We start from the raw sequence: 23142 nt of genomic DNA on the forward strand, positions 1-23142 counted from the left end.
CTAATTGAAATTAAGTAAGATACACGGTATTCGAGATTGTTTGAATATCATCTAGGAATCGGAAATAAGAATTTTCGTACACTGTAACGTACGGAATGCTTCCGCATTATGCTTATGGTTTATTGCTAATGGAATCGAATGAGCTTCGACCTTGAACGTTGCCACAGTTAGCTGACGGTTATCATAACGCTTTCTTTCCAAATGACAATTGTGATTGGTCGAGAAGCTGCAACCAGGACTGTTTCAAAAGACATAATCGAACGTTTCGTCCATTTCGTCGTACGGGCCAGACTTAACGTAACTTAACGGCACCTTGCTACTCAATGACGCTAGTCAGGCATAGTTATGGCTGCGCCCTGTAATTCCAGAAGTTGGTGACTTATTATTGCCGTTTGACAGATGCTACCACTTAATAATTCATTTTAATAAACGGCGAGAAAATTGTTTACCCTGTGTGACGATTTGAAAAAAATAAAAGAAAAATGGGAACTCGACAAGACGATGAGTTTGAAGAATTACAATCCACAACGTACACATTTCCTTCCGATGTTCAAACCGTTATCGAACAGGTTAGGTTTTAGGTTAAATTTTCATGACAACGAATGGCACTGGTGCCGAACACGTGAATAATATGCTTTATTCTCTGAGATTGATTTTTCTCTTTCTTTCCGACTCCACTTATGCAACTGTCAACAATCAATGTCATGAAAATGAATACAATACGTGCCGAAGTGAGGTGGAGTTATCTTCACTTATAAATTGTCTTTCAGGTTTTACCAAGTACCGATCCCTTAGATCAACCAAACTTCAATGCTGTGGATTACATAAATTCCTTGTTTCCCACCGAACAATCATTATCCAACATAGACGATGTGATAAGTAAAATGGAATATAAAATTTGCTCCATCGATCAGGAAATCCGATCAGTTGTCAGAGGGCAAACTAATGTCGGGCAGGATGGCCGTGTTGCATTGGAAGATGCTCATAAAGTAATCAGACAGTTATTCATTCATATTAAGGACATAAAGGATAAGGCAGAGCAATCTGAAGAAACTGTTAAGGAAATTACTCGAGATATAAAACAACTGGACTTTGCTAAACGGAATTTAACATCATCTATCACTGCTTTGAATCATTTACACATGTTGGTCGGAGGTGTAGATAGTTTGAAGTATGTAGAATTTTATTTTCATACATATGATTTGTCCCAGGTCCTAAGACTATATTAGAATGAAATGTATGATATTTTTAGAGCTCTAACACAGAAAAAACAATATGGGGAAATAGTGATGCCTCTTCAAGCGATTATGGAAGTTATGCAACATTTTAGTAATTACATGGATATTCCTCAAATTAAACAGCTTTCTGATCAGGTAAGAATCAATTTTTACATCAACCATGTTTATTGGTTCCAATATTTTACTCTTTTCAGACCGTTAATTCATAGTTGATTAGTAAAGATTATATTTTGGTTATAATTTAGATCAGAATTAATTGATATAATGTACTTTACAAATGTAGGTGAAACAAATTCAAGTCGAATTGGCTGAACAAATAACTGCTGATTTTCGAGAAGCATTTTCTGGCCAGAATCCCAAACACTTTGCTCAATTAAGCGAAGGTTGTCTTGTTATGTCAGTCTTAGATCCTAGAGTAAAGTAAGCCAAATTTTATTGATTATTATTCAGTTGTTTTTATCACTTCCATGATAACGGAATGATTATTCTGGAAGTCATTAGGAGTTTGGTATTAATTATGTTAAATTTGCTAAGGAAAGATCTGCTGAGCTGGTTTATTGCCATGCAATTACAAGAGTACTCTCACTTGTTCGATGAGAATCAAGATTCAGCTTGGTTGGATAAAATTGACAGACGATATGCTTGGATTAAAAAACACTTATTAGAATTTGAGAGCAAGTTTGGTTCAATATTTCCCCAAAACTGGGAAGTCTCTGAAAGGATCGCTGTGCAGTTCTGTCATATGACACGAGAAGACTTGAGCAAACTTATGGAGCGAAGGCGACACGAAATTGATGTTAAACTTCTTCTTTACGCGATACAGAGGACTACAAGTTTTGAAAATTTATTAGCCAAAAGGTTTGCCGGACTTACGCTAGAAAATTCTGATGCACTTTTTGAAAAAAAACCTAGGAATCCTTTCGAAGAAAATGAAGAGGTTAAAAACCCCTTCGAGGAAGGGTATGCCGAGCAAGGGGAGCCAGAAAAGTCTAACACATCTCTCTTCACTCGTTTAATTGGAAAGTGTTTTGAACCATACCTAAATATTTATATAGAGAGTCTGGATAGAAATTTGGCAGACTTGATGGACAAATTTTTAAATGATTGTAAACTGCAACCTCCTGGAGCAAAAGAGCTTGATGGTGTTGAGGGGCCGAGTAGTGTCTTATCTTCATGTGCAGATCTTTTTGTGTTTTACAAAAAATGCATGATACAATGTACGCAACTTAGTACAGGCTTTATCATGCTTAATCTGACTTCCACTTTCCAAAAGTATCTTCGAGAATATGCATTGAAACTGTTGCAGAATAATTTACCAAAGTGAGTGACAAAAATGATCTTTGAGAAACTTGAAAATTTAGAAGGATATCAACTAATTGTAATGTGTATTTGTTAAAAGTTTTTCTAAACAGAAAATCCGCGGAAAAACATTTGTTTTTAAGCATGCTTTCTTTCTATTAAGAAATGGCATGTATGTCTTTTATAGAATTGGCGGTGGCGCTAGTATTGGGACCAGTATGAGTAACATAACACGTGATCTTCGAGACCTGTCAACGGCCGGTCTTATACAGAATTTTCAAAGCTTTCTCAAAGAAGGTGAATCTACTAGATTTAATAAGGAGGAACAATCTCGGATTTGCTGGTAAAGTTAAAAGCTTTATTATCAATTAACAGTATCTGCATATTTGTTGCTTTTGTAAGTTCAAGCACAAGTGCTTGTTCAAATAAATATAGCACATCTATCCCATCAGTATCCTGACAACAGCGGAATATTGTCTTGAGACAACCCAACAACTAGAAGAAAAGCTAAGAGAAAAGACAGACGCACAGTTTTCCGAGAAGATTAATTTATCACAGGAACAAGATATATTTCACAGGTATATTTACGTATAATGCAAAAATTCATAATACCTCTATTACTTTTGACCATTTGACATACAACAAAATTGGTACTTCTGTTTTCAAGTGTTATATCCAACTGTATTCAGCTGTTAGTACAAGATCTGGAGTCTGCTTGTGAATCCGCATTGACTGCAATGAGCAAGGTGAATATTTTCAAAGCTACATTTGCGGATGTAACTTCATCATATGTTATTTTATAACAATTTTCAACAGTTCCTGATCGTAATAGATTTCTGATACTGGTATTAGTACAATAAGACGGAATAATTATTTTTGTTACAGGTACAATGGATACACATTGAAAGTGTGGGAGACCAAAGTGCATATGTCAGTACCATCATTTCACATCTTAGGCAGAATATTCCCTCTATTCGAGAAAGATTATCATCTTGTAGAAAATATTTTACACAACTTTGTGTTAAATTCGCAAGGTGACCTATTCATTATGTTCTTCTCTATCTCTCTTTTTTTTTAAGTTGCGTTATTCAACGTGATTATTTCTTTCCAGTTCATTCATTCCAAAAGTAGTGCAGCAGCTGTATAAATGTAAGCCTTTGAACACAGTTGGGGCAGAACAGTTGTTACTAGATGTTCACATGCTCAAGACAGCACTACTCGATTTACCATCAACTGGGTGTCAAATACAAAGAAAAGCACCCGCAACATATACAAAGGTATGTGAATTCAACATTATTAGAGCTGTGATTTTTCGTATTTTTTCATGAATATTTGAGAGGTTCGTGATTTTTTTAAGTAATCTTTGTACACCTCATTTGATGAGAAAAAGTTATTTCTGCAGCCATTTCATAAAAACGAATTCAACAATCTTGACAGCAGAATTACTCATTTGCTGACATTTTTAATTTTATTGGTTGCAGGTAGTTGTCAAGGGTATGACCAAAGCTGAGATGATATTGAAGGTGGTAATGTCTCCTGCAGAATCTCCGAGTGCTTTTGCGGACCAGTGCAGGAAACTGCTTCCTGATTTACCAACCGCAGAATTTCAGAAAATACTTGATATGAAGGTAACTGATTCAATAGTTTTTGGGACCCGCAGCGTTTTGGAACAGGGTCGGCGATTTGTAGAAATTACAGTAACTAATCGTTTCTTTCTCAGGGATTACGACGAACAGAACAAATGCAATTAGTGGACCAATTTAGGCAGAGTGGAAGCAGCTTGTTGTTAGGAGATACCACGATCATTGCTCAAGATAGTCCAGAGCATGAGGCTGGACGTATTAAAAGGTTAGAAAAATTGATAAAGAAAAGGATGTGAATGATTGGACTTTTTGGTCGTCATTTAAAAATAGTTTTTTACACCGTGTGAGAGGCTGGAAAATGTAAGTATTTACATGTACACGTCTAATCAAATTGTGATAAGACATTTTTATACAAAAAAAAAGTTGAAGGTCTTCGAAAGAATTTTTTTTTGCGTTTTTGATCATATTTTGATCTATGCATTATGTGTCACTTGAATTTTTTTCTGTTAATAAATACGATACATAACAAACGTAGTCGAAACGCTCTTTCATAGTGTATTTAAAACAATTTTCTGGATAACATGTATGAAAAATGTCAGTTTTGAAAAAATCGAATTTTCAGTTTTTGTAGCTAAGTGGATCAATTTTTAGTGAATTTCTCGTTTTTAAACCTTGTACATAATGTCAAAACGCTTGTCAAATTTTTCAAGAAATTTTTGATTGGAATTGATGAACATATTCCGAACAATAGCAATCTTCCCAACGTCTCAAATATGGCACACGAGGCATTAATGGGTTAACAAAAGGCTTTCAATCATTGTAATTGAGAACCTTAGGAACTGACTACTTTGGTTATGACACCTGGTGGCTAAAAAACATACCCAGTTTTAGTGTGCACCTGAATAAACTATTAAAGCGTGAATTTCATTTAAATAGAATAAAATGGAAAATGAAAATTTTCAAACATACTATGGCAATTAAACAAATGAGCATTGATTGTAAATAAACTAATGATTTTTTCGTTGCATACAATAGTCAGCCATGCTTTTGTAGCTCCAGATACATGTCAGTTCCCAATACCGATAGAAAACTGAAACGCTAATGAAAACAAAGCATTTGGTGTGCTGGATACACAGGGAGAGAATTCCGGGCAACAAGATTACAATATTTACTTCGGTTGCTGAACACGTCACTATAAATTATATTATATTCATAAGACCTGTACTGTACAATTATGTATAAATATCGCATGTACTGATACAGCTGAGCGTATATAGTAGCATAGACAAACTACAAAGTAAACTACATGCGTATAATAAAAAATATTACTATCATTTAGAATTCTTACATTAATTTGCACCTCTTATAACTTAAGTATATTTATTTTAATCACTGTACATACAAACCATTAAATATCAGTTATTCACTCTTATGTACATAAAATCTCATCACTTGAGTACATGGTAGCCCAACATGTCAAATCTTTCTCCCTCTCAGTGAGTTCAATGCCTAGGAGATTCGGGATTAAACACGCCGGGCATACTTGTAAAAATGAACATCAATCCATTACAATGCTCATCTTAGGAATCTTCATCAACCCATAAAGATGATTTCACGATTTAATTGGATAGAGATTAGCCTAACGGAAAAATACAATTACCAAATTGTTGCTTAAGATAAAGTGCACGTCGTATGAATTGTCTCAATGGAAATGAGTGAGTTTATCTTAAGTAGATATATCTTATACGACATTTAATCTGTAGATGAAAGTACTAACTGTACAGAACACAATAATTAGATTAATGCTATATGTATATCGCTGGATCCGGGAAGAATTTGTATGACCTTAAGTGCTCAGTAAACAATTATGATAGTTTTATCTATACATTCACCTTCCTGTAAAGGTTCATGCTAATGATCCCGAAGTAAATCTATATTTTATATGGATCACTTAATGCTAATCGATTCACTGAGGTTTTGAGTACTGATTTGGTGATATTTGTATGAAAAGCTTACAACAGAAGTAAAGCATGCAGATTATGCCTAATACATATTAATTGGCATACCCTGTTTAGTTAGTAATTCATTTATCGGTGATATGCAGCTACTTTAGTTTAGGCATTTTCTAGTAATATGTGAGTACATACCTAGTATGATTTGATAATATTCATGGTTATTTGAAACATACGGGGCCTACCGAAAAACCAAAGGCTTGATGAGGTAAACCGTAATCAATTGGATAAAAATCAATTAGCGGAAGTTGTTTTAGTTTTTTAGTTGCTACTACAAACACTGTTTCACTTTTACTTTTGCGAGTTTTACATCCATCAACTATTACGCTAGGTCGTGTTCCACCGTAGGAGAACTTATCCTCATTTTCACCAAGAAGTTTCAGAGCTAAGTCGTGATTATATCCAGGTACGCTGTACCATCCAGCGCTGTTTATGCATGTGTAGGTGAAATTCTGATATGCTTCTTGGCTCAGTAGTCGTAGAAAATTCATCTGGACGACACCAATGCTCTCGTATGTTATCTGTGAAAGGTGATAAAAAGTGATGAGTATTTGACATAATTTGTTGATTCAATGCTGGTTTACTTCCTTTGAATGTAGCAGCGAACAATTTTTGAGACTGCGTCACTACTCGTTATGTTCTCGGAGTGTCGAGACGCGTACCGTATTATTTGTAATACAGTGATATTAGTACGAATATCTTACTCTGAAACCTCCGCGAAGATTCGAGTACCAGTCGCCGTGTTCGTTTTCCTTTCTCCACGGAATGTTCGGCATTTGACTGCTGTGCATGTCGGGAAACACACAAGTTTCGCCTGAAGCTGATATATTGCAATAAACGTATACCGCATCATCCGGCATTCCAATATTTGGATCAATCCAGTACCAACCTGAGTATCAAGAGTGCTTTTGAATGACAATGGCTATCTTAGCTTCGTTGACTTTCCAAACTTATTTACATCTTGTCACAAAATTTTATCTATCGACAGCAATGTCGCAACCGATGAATGCCAATTATTTTATCTAATGCAAACTGTACCATCTGAAAATTGAGGATGTCCATAAAACAGATCCTTGCATGTCCTCACTGGATTTTCCCTGGTACCCATTGGTTTACGTATGCGATCTAATTCTTGCCGCATAGTGTATATCGAACTGTACATATCGATGAATTTTGGCCCCAATTCTTCCTCGCTGTGATTCTTTATGTTATCCTGGACGTCATCCTTGTCATTCCTACATCGAAAAACACACATTGAGAAAAAAGCTGGATTGCCAAAAGTTGTCAGAAAAAATGGTTGATACTAACTTTGGTTCGACGTCTCTTTGCTTTCTACCCGAAAATTCATCCCTCTGTAAAAACAGCTCCGGTGGAATCATTAGTTGTTCTGCTGGGGGTCCGGGTGGTCCTGGGGGACCTGGCGGACCTGCATCTCCTTTCGTGCCTTCCCCACCCATCATGCCTTTTAATCCAGGTGGACCTTCCAAGCCAGGCAAACCTTGGGGACCATCGTTGCCTTTTGGTCCCATCAAACCTTGTGGACCTACAGCGCCCTTCGCACCCTCCGGTCCAACTGGCCCTTTCGGACCTCTTTCTCCCTTTTCGCCTTGGTCTCCCTTAATTCCAATATGCCCGAGTTCACCACGGTGGCCTTTCGGCCCTCGGCGTCCACGGTCGCCTTTTGGTCCCCTGGGGCCGGACGCTCCTATTTTACCAGGCTGACCAACTGCTCCCGACAAACCTGGCGGCCCATTTTCCCCGGCTGCACCTGGTAGTCCTCTAGGTCCAGATGACCCTTGTGGCCCTGGCTCACCTTGTGGTCCAATCCGTCCTTGTAAACCAGGGGCTCCTGGTGGTCCGAGATCTCCTTTTTCACCTGGCAATCCTGTGTTGCCTTGCATTCCCGCTGGCCCTTCGGGACCCTTCAGACGACGAAAATGACCATGACAAGTCATTTCCAATCAATTGGCGAAAATAAAACCTTACCGGTTTTCCTGGCGGTCCTGGCTCTCCCTCTTTTCCGGGTGATCCCATTTCACCTGTTGCTCCAGCTTCTCCAGGCCGACCTTCGTCTCCGTCTTTACCAGGCTCTCCTTTTGGCCCCATTATGCCAGGCTCGCCTGGTGGTCCTGGAAATCCTGGTGCACCCGCGTGCCCTTTCGGACCCTCAGGCCCGTTGATTCCAGGTCCTCCTGGTGATCCAACTGGGCCAGCCTTACCTTCTTCACCCTTCGGGCCTACCGCGCCTCGCTCACCCTATGAAATGTTTTTTGATATTTTATAAGCTTATAACTTTTGCTCCACCGTTTGAATGTAAATTTTTCCGCTGTTGATTGAAACTTTTAGTTGTCCATAGTCGCAACATGAGTCAGTAATATTCGTATAATATATTACCGGTTTTCCCTCAATACCAGGGGGGCCTGGAGGTCCAGGAGTCCCTGCATCTCCCTTGTCGCCTTGTCGACCCTCAAAACCAGGAGGTCCTTGAACACCCTCTATTCCCTTTGGCCCCCTTGACCCTTGTTCTCCAGGAGTTCCAGCTGGACCTACTGGACCTGTGGGCCCATCGTCTCCGATATCTCCTTTTATACCTGTTGGTCCAGGTAAACCCTGCAACCCGATTGGCCCTGCTGGACCAGGAACGCCCATAGGACCTTCTTCTCCTTTACTTCCTTGCCTTCCGATTTCTCCTGGAGGTCCTTTTTCGCCGGATGGTCCCGTCGGTCCAGGCTCGCCTCTCATTCCTTGTATACCAGGCGGACCTGCTGGGCCCTAGTTCAAGGAACTATAATTAGTCGCTTAGTTGCATTCAATCTATAAACTACATGTAAAATTAGAACTCAACGTTTCAACGCGGAGTTAGGTTACATACATATTTTCTTTTTTTGGTTGTTGTTAGCCCACCGTGGACGGGCGTTTCTTTAATTAATTATATTCTAGTTACAAATTAAAAATGTAAAATAAAGAAAATTAATAATTACAATTTTATTTTGCAATTAGAAGAATAAAAATTACTAATTAAAATTACAATTTGTAATTAGAAAAATTTCAATTAAAAGTTACGAATGTAATTAGTATCGACTTTTCTTCTAATTACAAATTATAAATGTAATTTGCTTCAAGGGCACATGCATAAGGGATTGTAACCGAATATCAATGATTTAGAGTACTTACGGGTCATTCCATGTAAAAATGGATTCAAGTACTCGAAATTTATTGAGCTTAGAGCTTTTTGGAAAAGCTGTGTTTGCGTAATTTAGTATCAGGCTTTAATTTTCTGCGAATTACATTACAGGATGATTGGCATTGTGAAATTTTGTGAAGACCAACAAAGAGTTTATGCGAAAGTGTGAAACAAACTGTAAGTTGAAACTTGCAAATTGGCCTCTACAAAAAAATCACAATTAATTTCATCATTCATCTATCCATGACTTTGTAATTAAAATCCTTTTGATCTATAAATATACGATACATACCTATACTTTGAGCATTTGCAATAAAAGTCCATTTAATTATTATGTAAGTAGTTGCAATTCAAATCCATTAAATTACTTTGAGCGTTTGGTATTACGTTTGTGTAATTTAATTACATTTTTACCATATTTTTAAAACAATATTTAGTACAATTAATTTTATTTTAGCATGAAAGTCATTGCGATGATCCAAAAATATATCGGAATTCTTCATACTCATCCACATATGACCCAATGAATACTTGAAATTATACATATTTCCTTGGAATGAGAATACTTCGAGTTACCTGAATACCTTAAGTGATCTATATTTGTTGACTCATAATCAACCACACAGTCACTCATATATCACCCTATGACACCTATGTCCCTGACCCTATGATCCTGATTGTAATTATTTCAAAAAATGATATCAACAATTACATTCGGAAAATGTAATGACACCAAAATTCGATGCGTATTACTTATTTTTGCGTTGTAATAAAAAAAAGGTTCCAGGTACATCCGTAGTTTGCGAAGAAGAAAAATCGATTCTAATTACATTTTCATGTTTTATTTAAAAAAAAAAAAAAAACTATTGGGATTTGTAACTAGGAGAAAAAGCGATACTAATTACATTTGTAATTTATAATTAGAAGCAAAATCGATACTAATTACATTCGTAATTTGTCACAGACATTTTTTTAATTATAAATTTAAAATGTAATTAGTATGTTATTTTCTCTTGATTACAAATTACCAGTGTAATTAGTAATTTCGATGTAATTAATTGCACAAAGTAATCAGTCGTGCATAACACTGGTCCTGAGTCCTGTTGGCTACTATAATACATTTAAATCTTTAGCAATCTAAAAAAAATATGTCGCCCAAATTTCTGCGGGGCCATTCGAAGAGCATTCCTAGTTGAAATTAATATACATATAATTGATTATAGAAAATTTAGAGATACTGATTCGGTAGTTGCTCAAACTAGACTATTACGATTTCCTACACTTATACAAACGATTTAGTACATTTTATGGACTCACACTTTCTCCTTGAGAACCTTTGAACCCTTTTTCACCAGGAGGCCCAATATCTCCTTTATCTCCGTCCTCACCAGGAACTCCAACCGGTCCCGGAGGGCCAGGCAGACCTCGCAAACCCGGTAAACCATCTCGACCGGTTGGCCCTGGTAAACCAGGTTCGCCCTAAACAATTAAATCGTCATAACCAAATCTGTTCCTTTTCAACTGATGATTACTAGTCTCTAAACTTACCATTTCACCCTTGAGGCCAACTGCTCCAGGCGGACCTTTCGGACCTTGCCGCCCTTCTGAGCCAGGTGGGCCATCTTTGCCAGGCTCACCTTGTGCACCTTTATCACCAGTTGTACCAGGTGGTCCGAGAGGTCCCATTTCACCTTTCAAGCCTGCTATACCCTGTTAACAATTTCATACCAAGATTCATTACAAAAAATGTAAGGTTCTAATTCATTTAGCGATCATATTTACTTCCGAACTACGGTATTCCTAGAATATTCTACGAGTCGTAAAACGTGAATTTATCCACATTTATTGAAATATGCTCACCGGTAAGCCATTCATTCCCCTTTCTCCGGGAAAACCAGGTAGTCCACTTTGACCTGGAGATCCTTCTTTCCCTGTAGGTCCCATCGGTCCAGGCGGGCCTTCTTTGCCTTGTTCGCCGGGCATTCCGGGCTCTCCTGGCAAGCCTGGACTTCCAGGAGTTCCAGGCTCTCCAGGTGGTCCAGGTTCTCCAGAAGGGCCAGGTGGCCCAACTACACCGGGGACACCAGGTGGTCCCGGTGGCCCAGATTTTCCAGCAGACCCACGTTCTCCAGGTGCCCCAGGAATCCCAACCTTGCCATTAAGGCCTTGCTGACCCGGAAGTCCAATGAATCCACGGGGTCCTTCCATACCTGGAGGACCAGCTTCTCCCTGGAGTCCCGGTGGTCCTGGTTGACCGGTATCCCCTTTGGGACCAGGTAATCCCTCAGATCCCCGCCGACCGCGAGCACCACGGAATCCCTTGTTGGTTACATCACAAATAGGTCGTATCACGATATATGAGGAATTGAAGTCAATAAAATTCTGTATCGAATACATTTATATATATTTCTCATCAAATTCCGAAATTTAAGTCCGAACTTAAGTGCGACTTCGATATAACATTTTTATTTATATGCAAGTTACTAAGATTGTCAAAAACAAATACCGAGATATCAGCACAGAAAAAAATTTGGTCAATTTATTACTCCAAACCTTCACTAAATTAAACCGTTAGTCCGAGAACAATAATAAAAAAATTCAATATTCTTAATGATTAAATATTCGAAATTGAGTGTTTGTTGTTGAGTGTGTGAATTGAGGATAGAATTCGAAATTGTATGTCAAAGTTTTTATTGCACCACGACAAATACATAAAACGGATAATCAATTTTAAAAATGTATCACAAAATAAAATCATTCCCTCACCGTTTTACGTATATTCGATTTATCATTGAATGTGATTTGAACCCAAATTTCAGTTTTTGAAACATGGGAACACTTCTAATATGTGTGCGGCTGTTTTTTTTTAGCACTGAAATGAGTTTCTGGAAAAAAGCATTAGGTTAAAGTTATTTAAAAGTTACATTCTTCTGTCATTGTACATACGCGACATGGTTTAATTTTTTTTTTTTTTATTGAGTTTTGGGGAGTAAAATTCAAAATAATGGAGTAAAATGTAAAATATATAAATTTTTATAAACACACTTTATTGAATAAAACTTGGTATTCCTGCGATAAAAAATATTTTTATCAATACAAAATATTTTGATAAAACTCTAACTGAAATTTCGGAATTTGATGAGGAATACCGTAAATAGTATCAACTTACTCTTGGGCCCGTTTCGCCACGCTCGCCTGACATTCCGGTGTTACCCTGTGTCAAAAGGAATTTATACCATTGAAATCAGATCTTCGTAACGAAAGGCAACTAGCAGTGTTGGAGATGATTTTTGATTTACTCGAAACACATTTTAGACTCTTAACCAGCTCACCCTTTCACCCTTATCTCCAGCTGGTCCAGACCTACCCGCCTGCCCTTTATCTCCCTTCTCTCCAGCATTACCAGGATAACCAGCGAATCCGGGTATTCCAATTTTTCCCTTTTCCCCAGGAAGTCCAGGTTGTCCTGTTTCGCCTCGTGGTCCTTCAAACCCTTTAGGACCTTCCAGACCCTCGAGGCCAGGTATACCTTGAGGTCCAGACTGTCCTGGCTCACCTTTCGTACCCAAGTCTCCCTTTTCGCCTTCCATACCGCGTTCTCCCTTGTCACCTCGATCTCCGACTGCGCCTCTCTTGCCTTCGTCACCTTTTACTCCGCGGTTGCCTGGGAATCCGATTGGTCCTTGCGGACCTTGAGGACCTTGCTCACCCTTTGAACCTGGCATCCCTGGATTTCCAGGATGGCCAGGGGGACCATCTGCTCCTGGTAGTCCCGGCATTCCGGATTTTCCATGAGGACCCTACACAAAAAAAGAACCTCGTTATTTTTGATCGTGAGGCATAGTTTTTAGTACACTTACCACTAGACCAGTGGGCCCCATTACTCCTTGTGGACCAGGAGCTCCTACTGGCCCCATCGGTCCAGACTGACCTGGTGGTCCAGGTTGACCAGCAGGGCCAGTATTACCTTTGGTCCCAGGTGCTCCTTCACTACCAGGAATCCCAGGGTTCCCTGGGAGTCCGGGAAACCCACGCGGACCGATAAATCCTCTGGGACCCTTGATTTCATGCACGAAAACAAATTTTTGTTGAAAAATTCGATATACTTTTATATCTAAAGTTTATAAAAAAATACTGCACAGTTCAACGATAAAAAGTTTTTTTTTTGTTGCCTTGATTTTTTCCGTGAGCTTTGGTGTTAGAGAACGTAGAATTTAGGAATAAAATCAGGATTATACTATACTCCCCCCCCCCCCCCCCCCCCTCCTCAGACTTGTAATACTACGATACATAAAAACTAGTGCCAATAAAGTGAATAATGCCATATAAGGTGAACTTTCAGACCCATGTTACACACTAAATTTGTACATTTCTTGGACAATGTTATTATAATTAGGATCTTTTACGTTGCCGAAGAATTTAGAAACAACAGTTTTGAAGGAATTCCAGGCATTCTTTTCTGAGATTTTCATCACACTGTCAAAGGTTGCATCTTCATACCAACAAAGCAAACATGAATTTACTAGATTACTTCTTTGAAACTGATGAAAGTATTTATTTTAATATAGCTATTCTGAGAAATTCTCCATGAATAAAAAAAATCATTATGTGAAGCGTAAAAACGGAGTTGATACGAACCAGCAGACCAAAATTGGTATGTATCATGTACAAGCATTCAGAAAAATTTTTCATCACAGTAATCTATAACTCACTAATTCTCCAGGTAAACCTGGCAGGCCTGGTACACCATCCTCCCCCTGCATTCCTTCGTGCCCTGGAAGTCCTTGATCTCCCTTGCCGCCCTGAAAGCCTCTCTCACCTTTATCTCCAGGGAGACCAGGTAGACCTGGCAAACCTTGTTCTCCCCTCATTCCCGGGGGACCAGTAAGACCTCTATCGCCGTCTCTTCCAGGACGCCCGCGTCGTCCTTCCCTCCCGGGGGATCCAGGCAAGCCTCTTTCGCCCCGCAGTCCCGATTCCCCAATATATCCTGGTTCACCTTTTTGCCCTTGAGAACCAGGTGGTCCCTCGGGCCCCGGAATACCAGTCAGTCCCATCGGGCCTTCAGTGCCACGCATGGACATCATATGCTGAGACAACATCTGCCGGAAGGCTTCAGGCTGTGAATCTGGCCCCTTGTCATTTCCTTGTTGGTTCATTGGTATCATGAAAACGTGTCCTGGAGGTCCTGGTGCACCTTGCATCCCAAAGAGACCGTCTCTTCCAGGTTCACCCTTCTTCCCCGGTAATCCAGGTGCTCCAACTGGCCCTGGATAACCGCGGGGACCCGGCGGTCCAGGGATGGTGTAGTAACCGTAGACATCGAATTTTTCGGTCGGTGAATAGTGCGGTGTTCTACCAGAATTGGTACTCTCGCTGGTATCGTATTCTTCTGTTGTCGATTCCTCAATTTCGGTCTACTTGGATTGAAAGAAGGAGTGTTATACCTTTTGAAGACAGAGTGGAGAATGTATTTGTAACCTTGATGTAACTCACGAACGTATCATTCGGCGGTGATATTGTAGTTGGAGGTTCGCCTAGGGTTGTGTTAGGCTCTATGGGGGCGTAAATGTAGTCCTCGTCTTCGTCTTTTTCCGCCTCGTATTCCTGATCAATTGATCCATCATAAGATGCAGATGAATTTTGTCGGACGAAACTTCCCGCTGATCCTCTCCTTTCCATCATACTTTCTTGGTCTCTATCGACTCCGTATATCTCAAAGCTGCTACCGTCAGTGTTGCTAGATTGGCTAAACTGCTGATTAGAAGTCGGAAACGCTTCGACAGATGAACTTTCGTGAAATCTAGACTGATAGTCTGAAGAACTAGCGAAGCCAGAAATACGACCGGGAATATGAGTGTCGTGCGAAATTGTTGGAGCTGGTGGTCGGCGATGTTGGTAGCCGCAATTTAGAGCAAAAACTGTACAGATTTCATAGGCTGCATCTGGGTTTGGAGCAAGCTTCAAAAGCTCGATCTCTCCCTGAAAAATTACTATGCGCTCATCGTTTGTGAAAAGCTTTGCCCTAGTCAGGGTAAAAAGCTTGTACTTACCGTATACACATTCTTGTTTGTCAATTGTCGGCCAACAATAATTATTCCAGATGTACTAATGGGTATGGAAAGATTTCTACGTAACTCTTTTGTTATCTGAAGGCTACAATCAACAATTAAAGTGACTGCGTCCCCTTTGATACTTAATCCAAGACGATGCCATTCTCCATTCGAAACATTTACACCAAATGAAACACTCTCGACATTGAGATTACCGTAACGAAGAGTTACATCGTCTCCTAGAGACAACATGAGTTGCTCGTCGCCGAAGTCACTGTAAATCGTGAGTATCGCGGCATCGCGGCTTCCTATCGATTTAAAGAGAAATCGGTTAAAAAGTATTACGAAATTTACAAGTTATGCGTACCCTTTCAAATTCACCTGGTTTTTGCTTGGTGACTACAAGAATTGAAAAATCTTGAGGAAATTCATTTGGAAATAGTGTCGCAGTGTCAACTGTTAGAAGTTCCGCTGCTGAAATGTCGTATGCCCCCTTGCTCGAATCACATCGTCCCATGGATACATTAACTCCTGCAGGTTCCTGCAGGATCCCGGTGACATCCATCAAGTCTAGAGTTCCAATCCCTTTCAAATGTCACAAAGCAATCTGTTCGATGTCACTTTGTACATACAAAGCATGAAAAGTGCGACTGCAGCCTCACTTATCTCACTTCAAGTATCATGAAATATGTGCTTGTTTATACACAGTTATATCAAAGAAGGAACGTCGTATAAACTAGTAACGATCAATAGTAAACCGTATCTCCTTACTACTTACAGCTTTTCGAGCACGTTAAATTTCAGGATCTTTCAAAATTCGTATAATTAACCGTTTAAAATGATTCTTAGAGGAAGGGTGGAAGTTCGTAAGAATTCAAGCATGAAAAAGTGGTTACCAGAATAGGGGAAGAACGGACTCACCTATGTCCTGAAGAGTGATACCGGTTACCACCGGTTTCGAGATGAGACACATGATGGAGAGAAAGATGGCTATCCGGACGCAGAACAGCGACGTCCATGGCTGCGACAGGTAGTCGACTCGCATGCTCCTAACTAATTCAGCAATGTTGAAATCATTGTCCTACACCGCCAAAAAGGACTTCCTTGTCGACGAGTGTCGGGTTAGCGCGAAGAACTGGCGTTGCGTTACGTTGCAAATGCTCGAATTCGAACTTCAATTCGGCTCGACTTCGAATCTGCAATCCGAGCACGTCCGCGACGCTTATTTCCGTGTCACAAACCCTCTACTGAAACTAGGACCTAGATTTCGTTCAATGCTCGATGACTACTCCGACGGCGTCTTCCCCCACCCGCCATCATATTGAGACCCTCGACGTCTTCGCCATTAACGTGACGATGGCTAGGCAATGAGTTCTGGGTGATTCTAGACGCATTCCACACGTGGCTTTAATTACAATTCAGCATCTACTGCTCCTGATTCAGATAACAGATGGATTTCTCACCATATATAGGGTGAGATTACTTCATTCCTTACATATACAATCTATCGACAACCACAGATCAATTGCACGCCTCTTAGTCACCAAACTGCTACTATATGTCGTCGGATAGTTTATTGTATTTTGCGGAATTTGTATTCTTTTATCTCATAGATTTTCGTACCTGAAAGTATACTATCAACGATTTTATTATTATTTTCCGTAGGTCTTCTCTGCAAATCTTTTGCATACTTAAATTTTCATGCGAATCATGATTTTGTACCAAACGTTATTCGTCTACGTTTATCCTTCCTGGTTCACAGTATGAATCCACTCGTTCTTAATCCCAGTTTAAATTTGCGGAAGCCTTCTCTTGATTTTCTGAACAAACAGTAGTTCAAATTAAGGTCAGGATCGTAGTAACGTTCCTGGAGTCAGTTCTTATGCCTTCAGGATTTCAGTTTAGGGTTGACTTTGAAATCTTCGATCAAATCTTGGTAGATTTACCAGTTTGCTCTTTTTAAAATAAATCTTCTACTTGTAAAGTAACCAAAGTTTCGCCCATCGACTCAAGGTATCTCTCACTGTCAGATATAACTTGTTCGCCAGAATTGGCAGCCTGAATCTGGCACGCAATGATTACACATAGTCACATTTAAATTGATTGTTTGATGAAAACCCATTCCAGCTGTTACAGAACAACGACTCTGCTTTATCAAAATAAATCAACTTATGACTTAGATTGCTTTCACTAGCTTCGCGTTGTGAAGCTAGAATTGTGAATCTCTAGCTTACATCCAGTCATTTCGGACAGTTATACCCAGTGAAGCAAGGTGATTTTGTTACGAAATATGGAAGAACTTATCGATTGAATTGAAGAGTCTATATTATCACGTGGACCTGTCTTATACAATTAGTTATAAGTTTTCGTACAAAACTCAAGAATGTTTGATCTCGTCATATACAAGTCGAGACCACATCAAGTTATGAGATACATAGCTGTAGAGTACAGAATGATAAACTTTGTATCAATGTATAGCAAATAAGCTAATTGATAAACGCACGCGATTGATCCTCCGCTAATTGATTCGATTAAAAACTGACTTACAATCCATATGTTAACGACCTCCGGACGGGTAATTTAACGCTTTCGCAGATTTCTTTCTATAGGCGACTTTTTCTGATATTCACTGATCTCTGAAAAGTTGCTCCAGACATCCACGTGGCAGAGGAATTTTTTCATCTACCGAGCCTTTTTTCGTTGAATCCGTTGAGATGAGTGTTGTTTCATTAGAACTTGGAACACCCCGTGAATGAAGCTAACGATGTCAGTGACCGAAGCGAGCCCGTTAGTTGGCGTGAACTTTAACCCTTTGTATCTCATTGATTAGGCACTCCAGCCAATTACTACACTTTAGAACAAAAGTTATAGGACAAAATCGTAGTAGAGAAATTAGAACGTACGACAGTGTTGTTGGGCAAAATACGCAATTAATTATGTAATTTAATCTGTCTCCCCGCATGAATGCCACTTATAGATTCTTAGTAAAGCTGTAAGTGAGCTGGTTCGAGACCAGAATAGTTAAATGGTGTTTATGGCATCATCCAAGGAAAATTGTTCCCAATAAAGTTTACTGCGCACATTTTTCAATATTATATACAGGCTCAAAATGGTTGGAGAATTTCATCAAAAAAATATTACAGATTATTTATTAATGTTACAAGCTTCACACTCCAAGTATTCCCATTACGTATATCCTAAGAATGACTAAAAATAATCGATTATTTTTCCCCGATTACTTGAGTATAATTGATTATTTTTCCTCACAATCGGTTTCTCTTTTTAACGCTCACGAACGATGCAATACAATATCAATTGATGTGATTAAAGCATCAATTATTATCATTGTCTTAGTTACTAATTGTAAGTATCTATTTGATATAATAAGTGAACGATAAATGCATATTTTGAGCTGAAATTGAAAAATATATTGAATGAAACTGTAAATTACCAAAAAACTTTTCCGTTTTTAAGACTAATACTGAAATTTACAAAATTTTGGTTTCATATGCACCGTTTCAAAAAATACGAAATAATCGGTAATCGATTAATATTTACCGAATCAATCGAGTAGTGTTAGCTTATTTTTTTGGATTGGATTAATCGATGCTCTGATTATTTTTAGCTTAGTGTAAAACATAATATAGGAGTAAAAATAAGGTGTAAAAACCAAAAATCAATTATTTTAGAAAATCAGGATTAGTGCGTGCAGATTCGTCTCGTTGGAGAAGAGGAGAATAGGCTTTGGATAAAGTAGAGCCATAAAAATTCATGGAATATAATACTTTGTTACAGTTTAGCTGGGTACGTCCTCTAAGAATTAATGCACATCATACAATATAAACTAAACACACGGCAGCAAGTTAATCTAACAGAGAACAATGTACTAAAATACTATGGCTAGAAAATAGGCTCTAAAACTAATAAGACGTCGAAATTCTTAATTCTTGTAATGCAATAACGAGGTCGCAATGTACCCAGATTTTTTATACGCGTCCTGCAATAGTCATAATCTTGGCTGCTGAGTTTGGTCATGACTTCATGCTGTGTTAACGACCACAAAATTCCTCGGAGAAACATTTTCACGTTAATGCTGTGGGATGTTCAAATCGGGTTGAGGTTTTGAGTATAATTAGTACTCGATAAGAGTATTCATTTGCGAAAGCCGCAGCGTGTACTCCAAAAAAGCTCCAAGTTTAGATCACATCTAGCGAGTCCAGGACTAGCGCTCTGTATTTCTGAATGTCCAGGTTCTTGGTGAGTCTTAATTCCAGGATTAACGCTTCATATTTTCTGTGCTCCAGATCCTCTACCTGTTGGATCTCAACTTTCGGGACTAGCGCTTCAGGTTCTTAGCGTTTTCCGGTTTTGTTCACCGAGACGAACTCATTTCTGTATTCGAGAATTACCAATTTTAATACACCCCGTAAAACAATGCGTATGATATATTTATTATGTTTTAATACGTGTAATTCATTAACAAACGTAGTTGGCCCCGACAACAAAGTGTCCTGGGCAAAAAGTATTTCACTTCCTGCAATTATTGTTGCTTCTATGCCGAATGTTTTCTGAATATAATCAGTGTGCAGCAAGTGTACAACAATAATTGTTGAGTTATTTTGTAGCATAGCAAGACTTGCTTAGGTTTAGCTGTTTGGGTTTTGTTGCAAACTCTCGTTAAAATAGTTTATTGTCATTTTGATAAGAATTGAGGACCCACCTTATTCTAATATTGCTAGCAACTCTGCAAGCATTGATTTCATTTTGCTGCAAAATCTGTACGCACGTTCGTTGACTGCATGAAGAATATAGATCTTCAAACACAATGGCACAGCTTCTACGAAATCGCAATAGTAAATTCGGAGAATTCATGCCTTTCTTTATTTCTACGTCAAACGAAAATGTAATGGAGTGTTTTTATTAAGAATTGTGTGAAGCCCCCTTTTAAGATTGAGATACGTGGACTTCGGTATCTGAAGATATATACGTTAACGTCAAAATCAACCAGGGCATCTCCTTATTGGTACATTGGAAACTGGGGGGCTTGCATCCGCTATAAAACCCAAAATCGATGAAGAATATTCAAATTCAATGGTCATCTAGGAACCTAGAAACATGGTCGTGAAAAATTTCTTTCGAATGTGTTTTCTACAGAATTTCAGTATACAACTTCTGGCCGTATGGGGGATACTGAGTGAGAGAGTAACATTTTTTTCGCTCCGCCCAAGCACAGCTTACACATGGCGACTTCGTTGTCACGTTGCAAGAGGATTTTCAGCATTTCGTTTCTTTATAACAGCTATAAAATTAGTGAAAAAGTTAAGCCCGCTCGTATGCTTAAAACAGAGTTTGGCACGGCCTAACATAAATCGAGGTGGGTTATTTATTCCTATGACCATGTTTCCCTCGCATTCGAGGTAATTTCTTTGCTATGACCTTGTAATGAGTAGTACTTAGGGCGAGTGGCCATAGTGGCACTACTTTCCACGCGCAATATGCGCACAATTCGCCGTGCAATTAGCGCGAGCAGAGGCTGTTTACGAATTCTGCGTCAGTATTTTCAAAGAAGCCGCGGATGATAGGCGCTGCCACGGAGTAGTAGGAAGGAGACAACACTCTGCGATAAAACTTGTCCCCAGTTTTGAGGTAACGTAAGAGGAATTGTCTAAATGCGATTTGAGCGCCTCTTACGGAAAAAAGTGAAATTTTCGCTATAAAATGTAAAAAAAAAGGGCGGCAATCGTAACCTATAGGCCTCCGTTTTATAAACATACTCCGTAAATTCGTAAAATACGCATCTGAAGTAACTAAAAAACAGTAAAAACCGAGTGATTGCTTTTCTAATCTGAACCGACATTAAATCCGAGGAAAAGGTTTGCAAACGGCGAATCCTAAGATCATATGGGGAAGGGGGTGAGTGCGCTATACGGGCTTACACCGCAAGAGGCGCTTAAATCGCACCTTGATAATTCTTCTTACGTTGCCCCAAAAACTGGGCCAGCTTTTAAGCCAAGTGCTGCTCGAGTATTGTCTCCTTCCTACTACTCCGTGGGCGCTGCTCACAGCGGAAGATATGATGCTTAGACCATACACGTAGTAAGAAAATATAAAATAAGGTGTGTTCGGCGCAGCCCTCTCCGAGAAACAATACGTGCGCCGACCGTATGAAGGCCATCTTGGATTTTCAACTAATCGCATTTATCAACATTCAATGCACCCTCGTTATTCATAGTACTTTTATTAAAAAATTAAACAAAGTATAAACATTAAGTAATAAAAATATGTATTGATAATATATTTTTGAGATTATTAACAGAATTGAATCAGTTAGATTTAAAAATAAGTAAAATTTGTTATATTTTTCATAAGTATACAATCTTTAAGATATGGGTGAATGAAGGATAGCCGTAGTCATTGTTTTTATCTTTAAAAAAATTCGTTTGCTAAGAAAAATAAAAATAATTATTTATAATACTTTATATTTATGTACAAAAAGGTAGGTATAAAATTTTATTTATTTTCCCTGATCTATCAGGTACTCGAGATTCTCATTCATTAATTCTTCCAGGCACTTTTCATTCAATAATGTGCCATCATTATAGAATCCATCACCGACAAAGTTATGATTGGTTTTATGTAGATCTGGCTGATCACTAAATACAAAAATTTTCAGTATACTATCACGAGGATGAGTGAAGAAAAACAGCTTTGATCGTCATAAATTCCAATGTTTAGAGTATTTTAAATGCGAATATGGATGACCCCAGGTCTATTGTAACAGCCACACCGATGTAAGCGTGGCCGTATAACTGAGCTATAACATCATTCACAATTTCCTTTATGAGTGATTCATTGAATTTGTAAAAACCGGGTTGCTTCCAGTGGTTGAATAGTCCTCGAATCACAGCTAATTGGTACGTTTTGTGTAGACAACACGCTTTTCAAACTTTCTACCTATTTCAATATGCTGTGTTATAATATCAACTAGAGTGCGGATATGCAGTGGATTGAGTATAAGGAATACAGGGTGATTATATGCGGTACTCTGATATGTATAACTATATATATTCTAAGTTGTACATACACAGGTATGTTCTGAACGAGTGGATAGGCCAACTGACTAATCGCTCTACAATATTTCGCTCTTCACTTTTTCACACATATATACACTTGTATGCATTATAGACCTCACAGAATAATTTATTGAGCCTCTAGATACGAAGTTTTTTTTTTGACTAGAAGGTTCATGTACTTATTTCTTCATGAACGTCAAGTACTTCTTTACTCAGATCAACTTTAGCCGCCCATTTCCTCAATGTTGACAATCCAGGTAGAGGAAAATTTTTCTTCAACAAATACTTGTATCCTTTTGAACTGATGGAATGAAATTCGATAGCGGAGGCTATATCTTCAAGCGACCACATCACTTTTGTTTGATTTGGACGCAAAAGTCTTTTGATCTGTCCAGGAGTGAAGATTGGATCAAGCAATTGAAGAATTTTATCTCTCACTTGTTCTTCAATATCTTTCTCTTGATTGCAGAGTTGGCGATTCAATTTTTTTATTTCTTCATGCAGCTTAATATTCTCTTCGATGCAACTTTGATATCTAGGAAAAAAGAGTAAAATTAAAAAGTGGAACATCATGAAGCTTTATAAAAATCCGTTTCATGAACGTGTTGTACTAACCTTTCTAGATGTTGACATTTACTGTTCTCACAGTTCAAAGTTTGTACTCCATCAGATCTATAGAAATATAAATTTGATCAAATCA

The 23142-nt window shown here is 38.6% G+C and overlaps 2 protein-coding genes across 5 annotated transcripts; one reads left to right on the top strand and one right to left on the bottom strand.

The window, feature by feature from the left end:
• The first annotated feature begins 119 nt into the window (after nt 1-119).
• On the top strand, nt 120-5458 carry LOC124297422 (vacuolar protein sorting-associated protein 53 homolog). Of its 3 annotated transcripts, none has more exons than XR_006906606.1 (13): nt 120-569; nt 771-1171; nt 1253-1373; nt 1522-1658; nt 1773-2558; nt 2725-2880; nt 2990-3115; nt 3205-3283; nt 3423-3571; nt 3649-3814; nt 4019-4165; nt 4258-4480; nt 5174-5458. XR_006906606.1 is itself a non-coding variant. In XM_046748429.1 (13 exons), the coding sequence occupies exons 1-13, from the start codon at nt 483-485 to the stop codon at nt 5220-5222; spliced, it is 2532 nt and encodes an 843-aa protein (XP_046604385.1). In that variant the 5' UTR covers nt 120-482; the 3' UTR covers nt 5223-5458. The 3 variants fall into 3 exon arrangements, 2 of the variants coding, with proteins under 2 accessions (XP_046604385.1, XP_046604386.1); XM_046748429.1 differs by having other exon boundaries at nt 4258-4385; XM_046748430.1 differs by lacking the exon at nt 120-569 and having other exon boundaries at nt 852-989; nt 4258-4385.
• On the bottom strand, nt 5143-16596 carry LOC124297420 (collagen alpha-1(XI) chain-like). 2 transcript variants are annotated; one of them, XM_046748428.1, is made up of 17 exons: nt 16291-16596; nt 15751-15939; nt 15370-15677; nt 14813-15298; nt 14029-14733; nt 13177-13374; nt 12649-13116; nt 12486-12530; nt 11177-11635; nt 10865-11026; nt 10634-10795; nt 8527-8904; nt 8119-8388; nt 7441-8054; nt 7171-7367; nt 6837-7021; nt 5143-6653 (listed from the first exon to the last, which is right to left on the bottom strand). In XM_046748428.1, exons 1-17 carry the CDS (start codon nt 16412-16414, stop codon nt 6294-6296), a joined length of 5310 nt encoding a protein of 1769 aa, XP_046604384.1. In that variant the 5' UTR covers nt 16415-16596; the 3' UTR covers nt 5143-6293. The 2 variants fall into 2 exon arrangements, with proteins under 2 accessions (XP_046604384.1, XP_046604383.1); XM_046748427.1 differs by having other exon boundaries at nt 15751-15954.
• Nucleotides 16597-23142: the final 6546 nt, after the last annotated feature.

Source organism: Neodiprion virginianus, chromosome 2 (assembly GCF_021901495.1).
Source record: "Neodiprion virginianus isolate iyNeoVirg1 chromosome 2, iyNeoVirg1.1, whole genome shotgun sequence".
NCBI classification, from domain to species: Eukaryota; Metazoa; Arthropoda; class Insecta; order Hymenoptera; family Diprionidae; genus Neodiprion; species Neodiprion virginianus.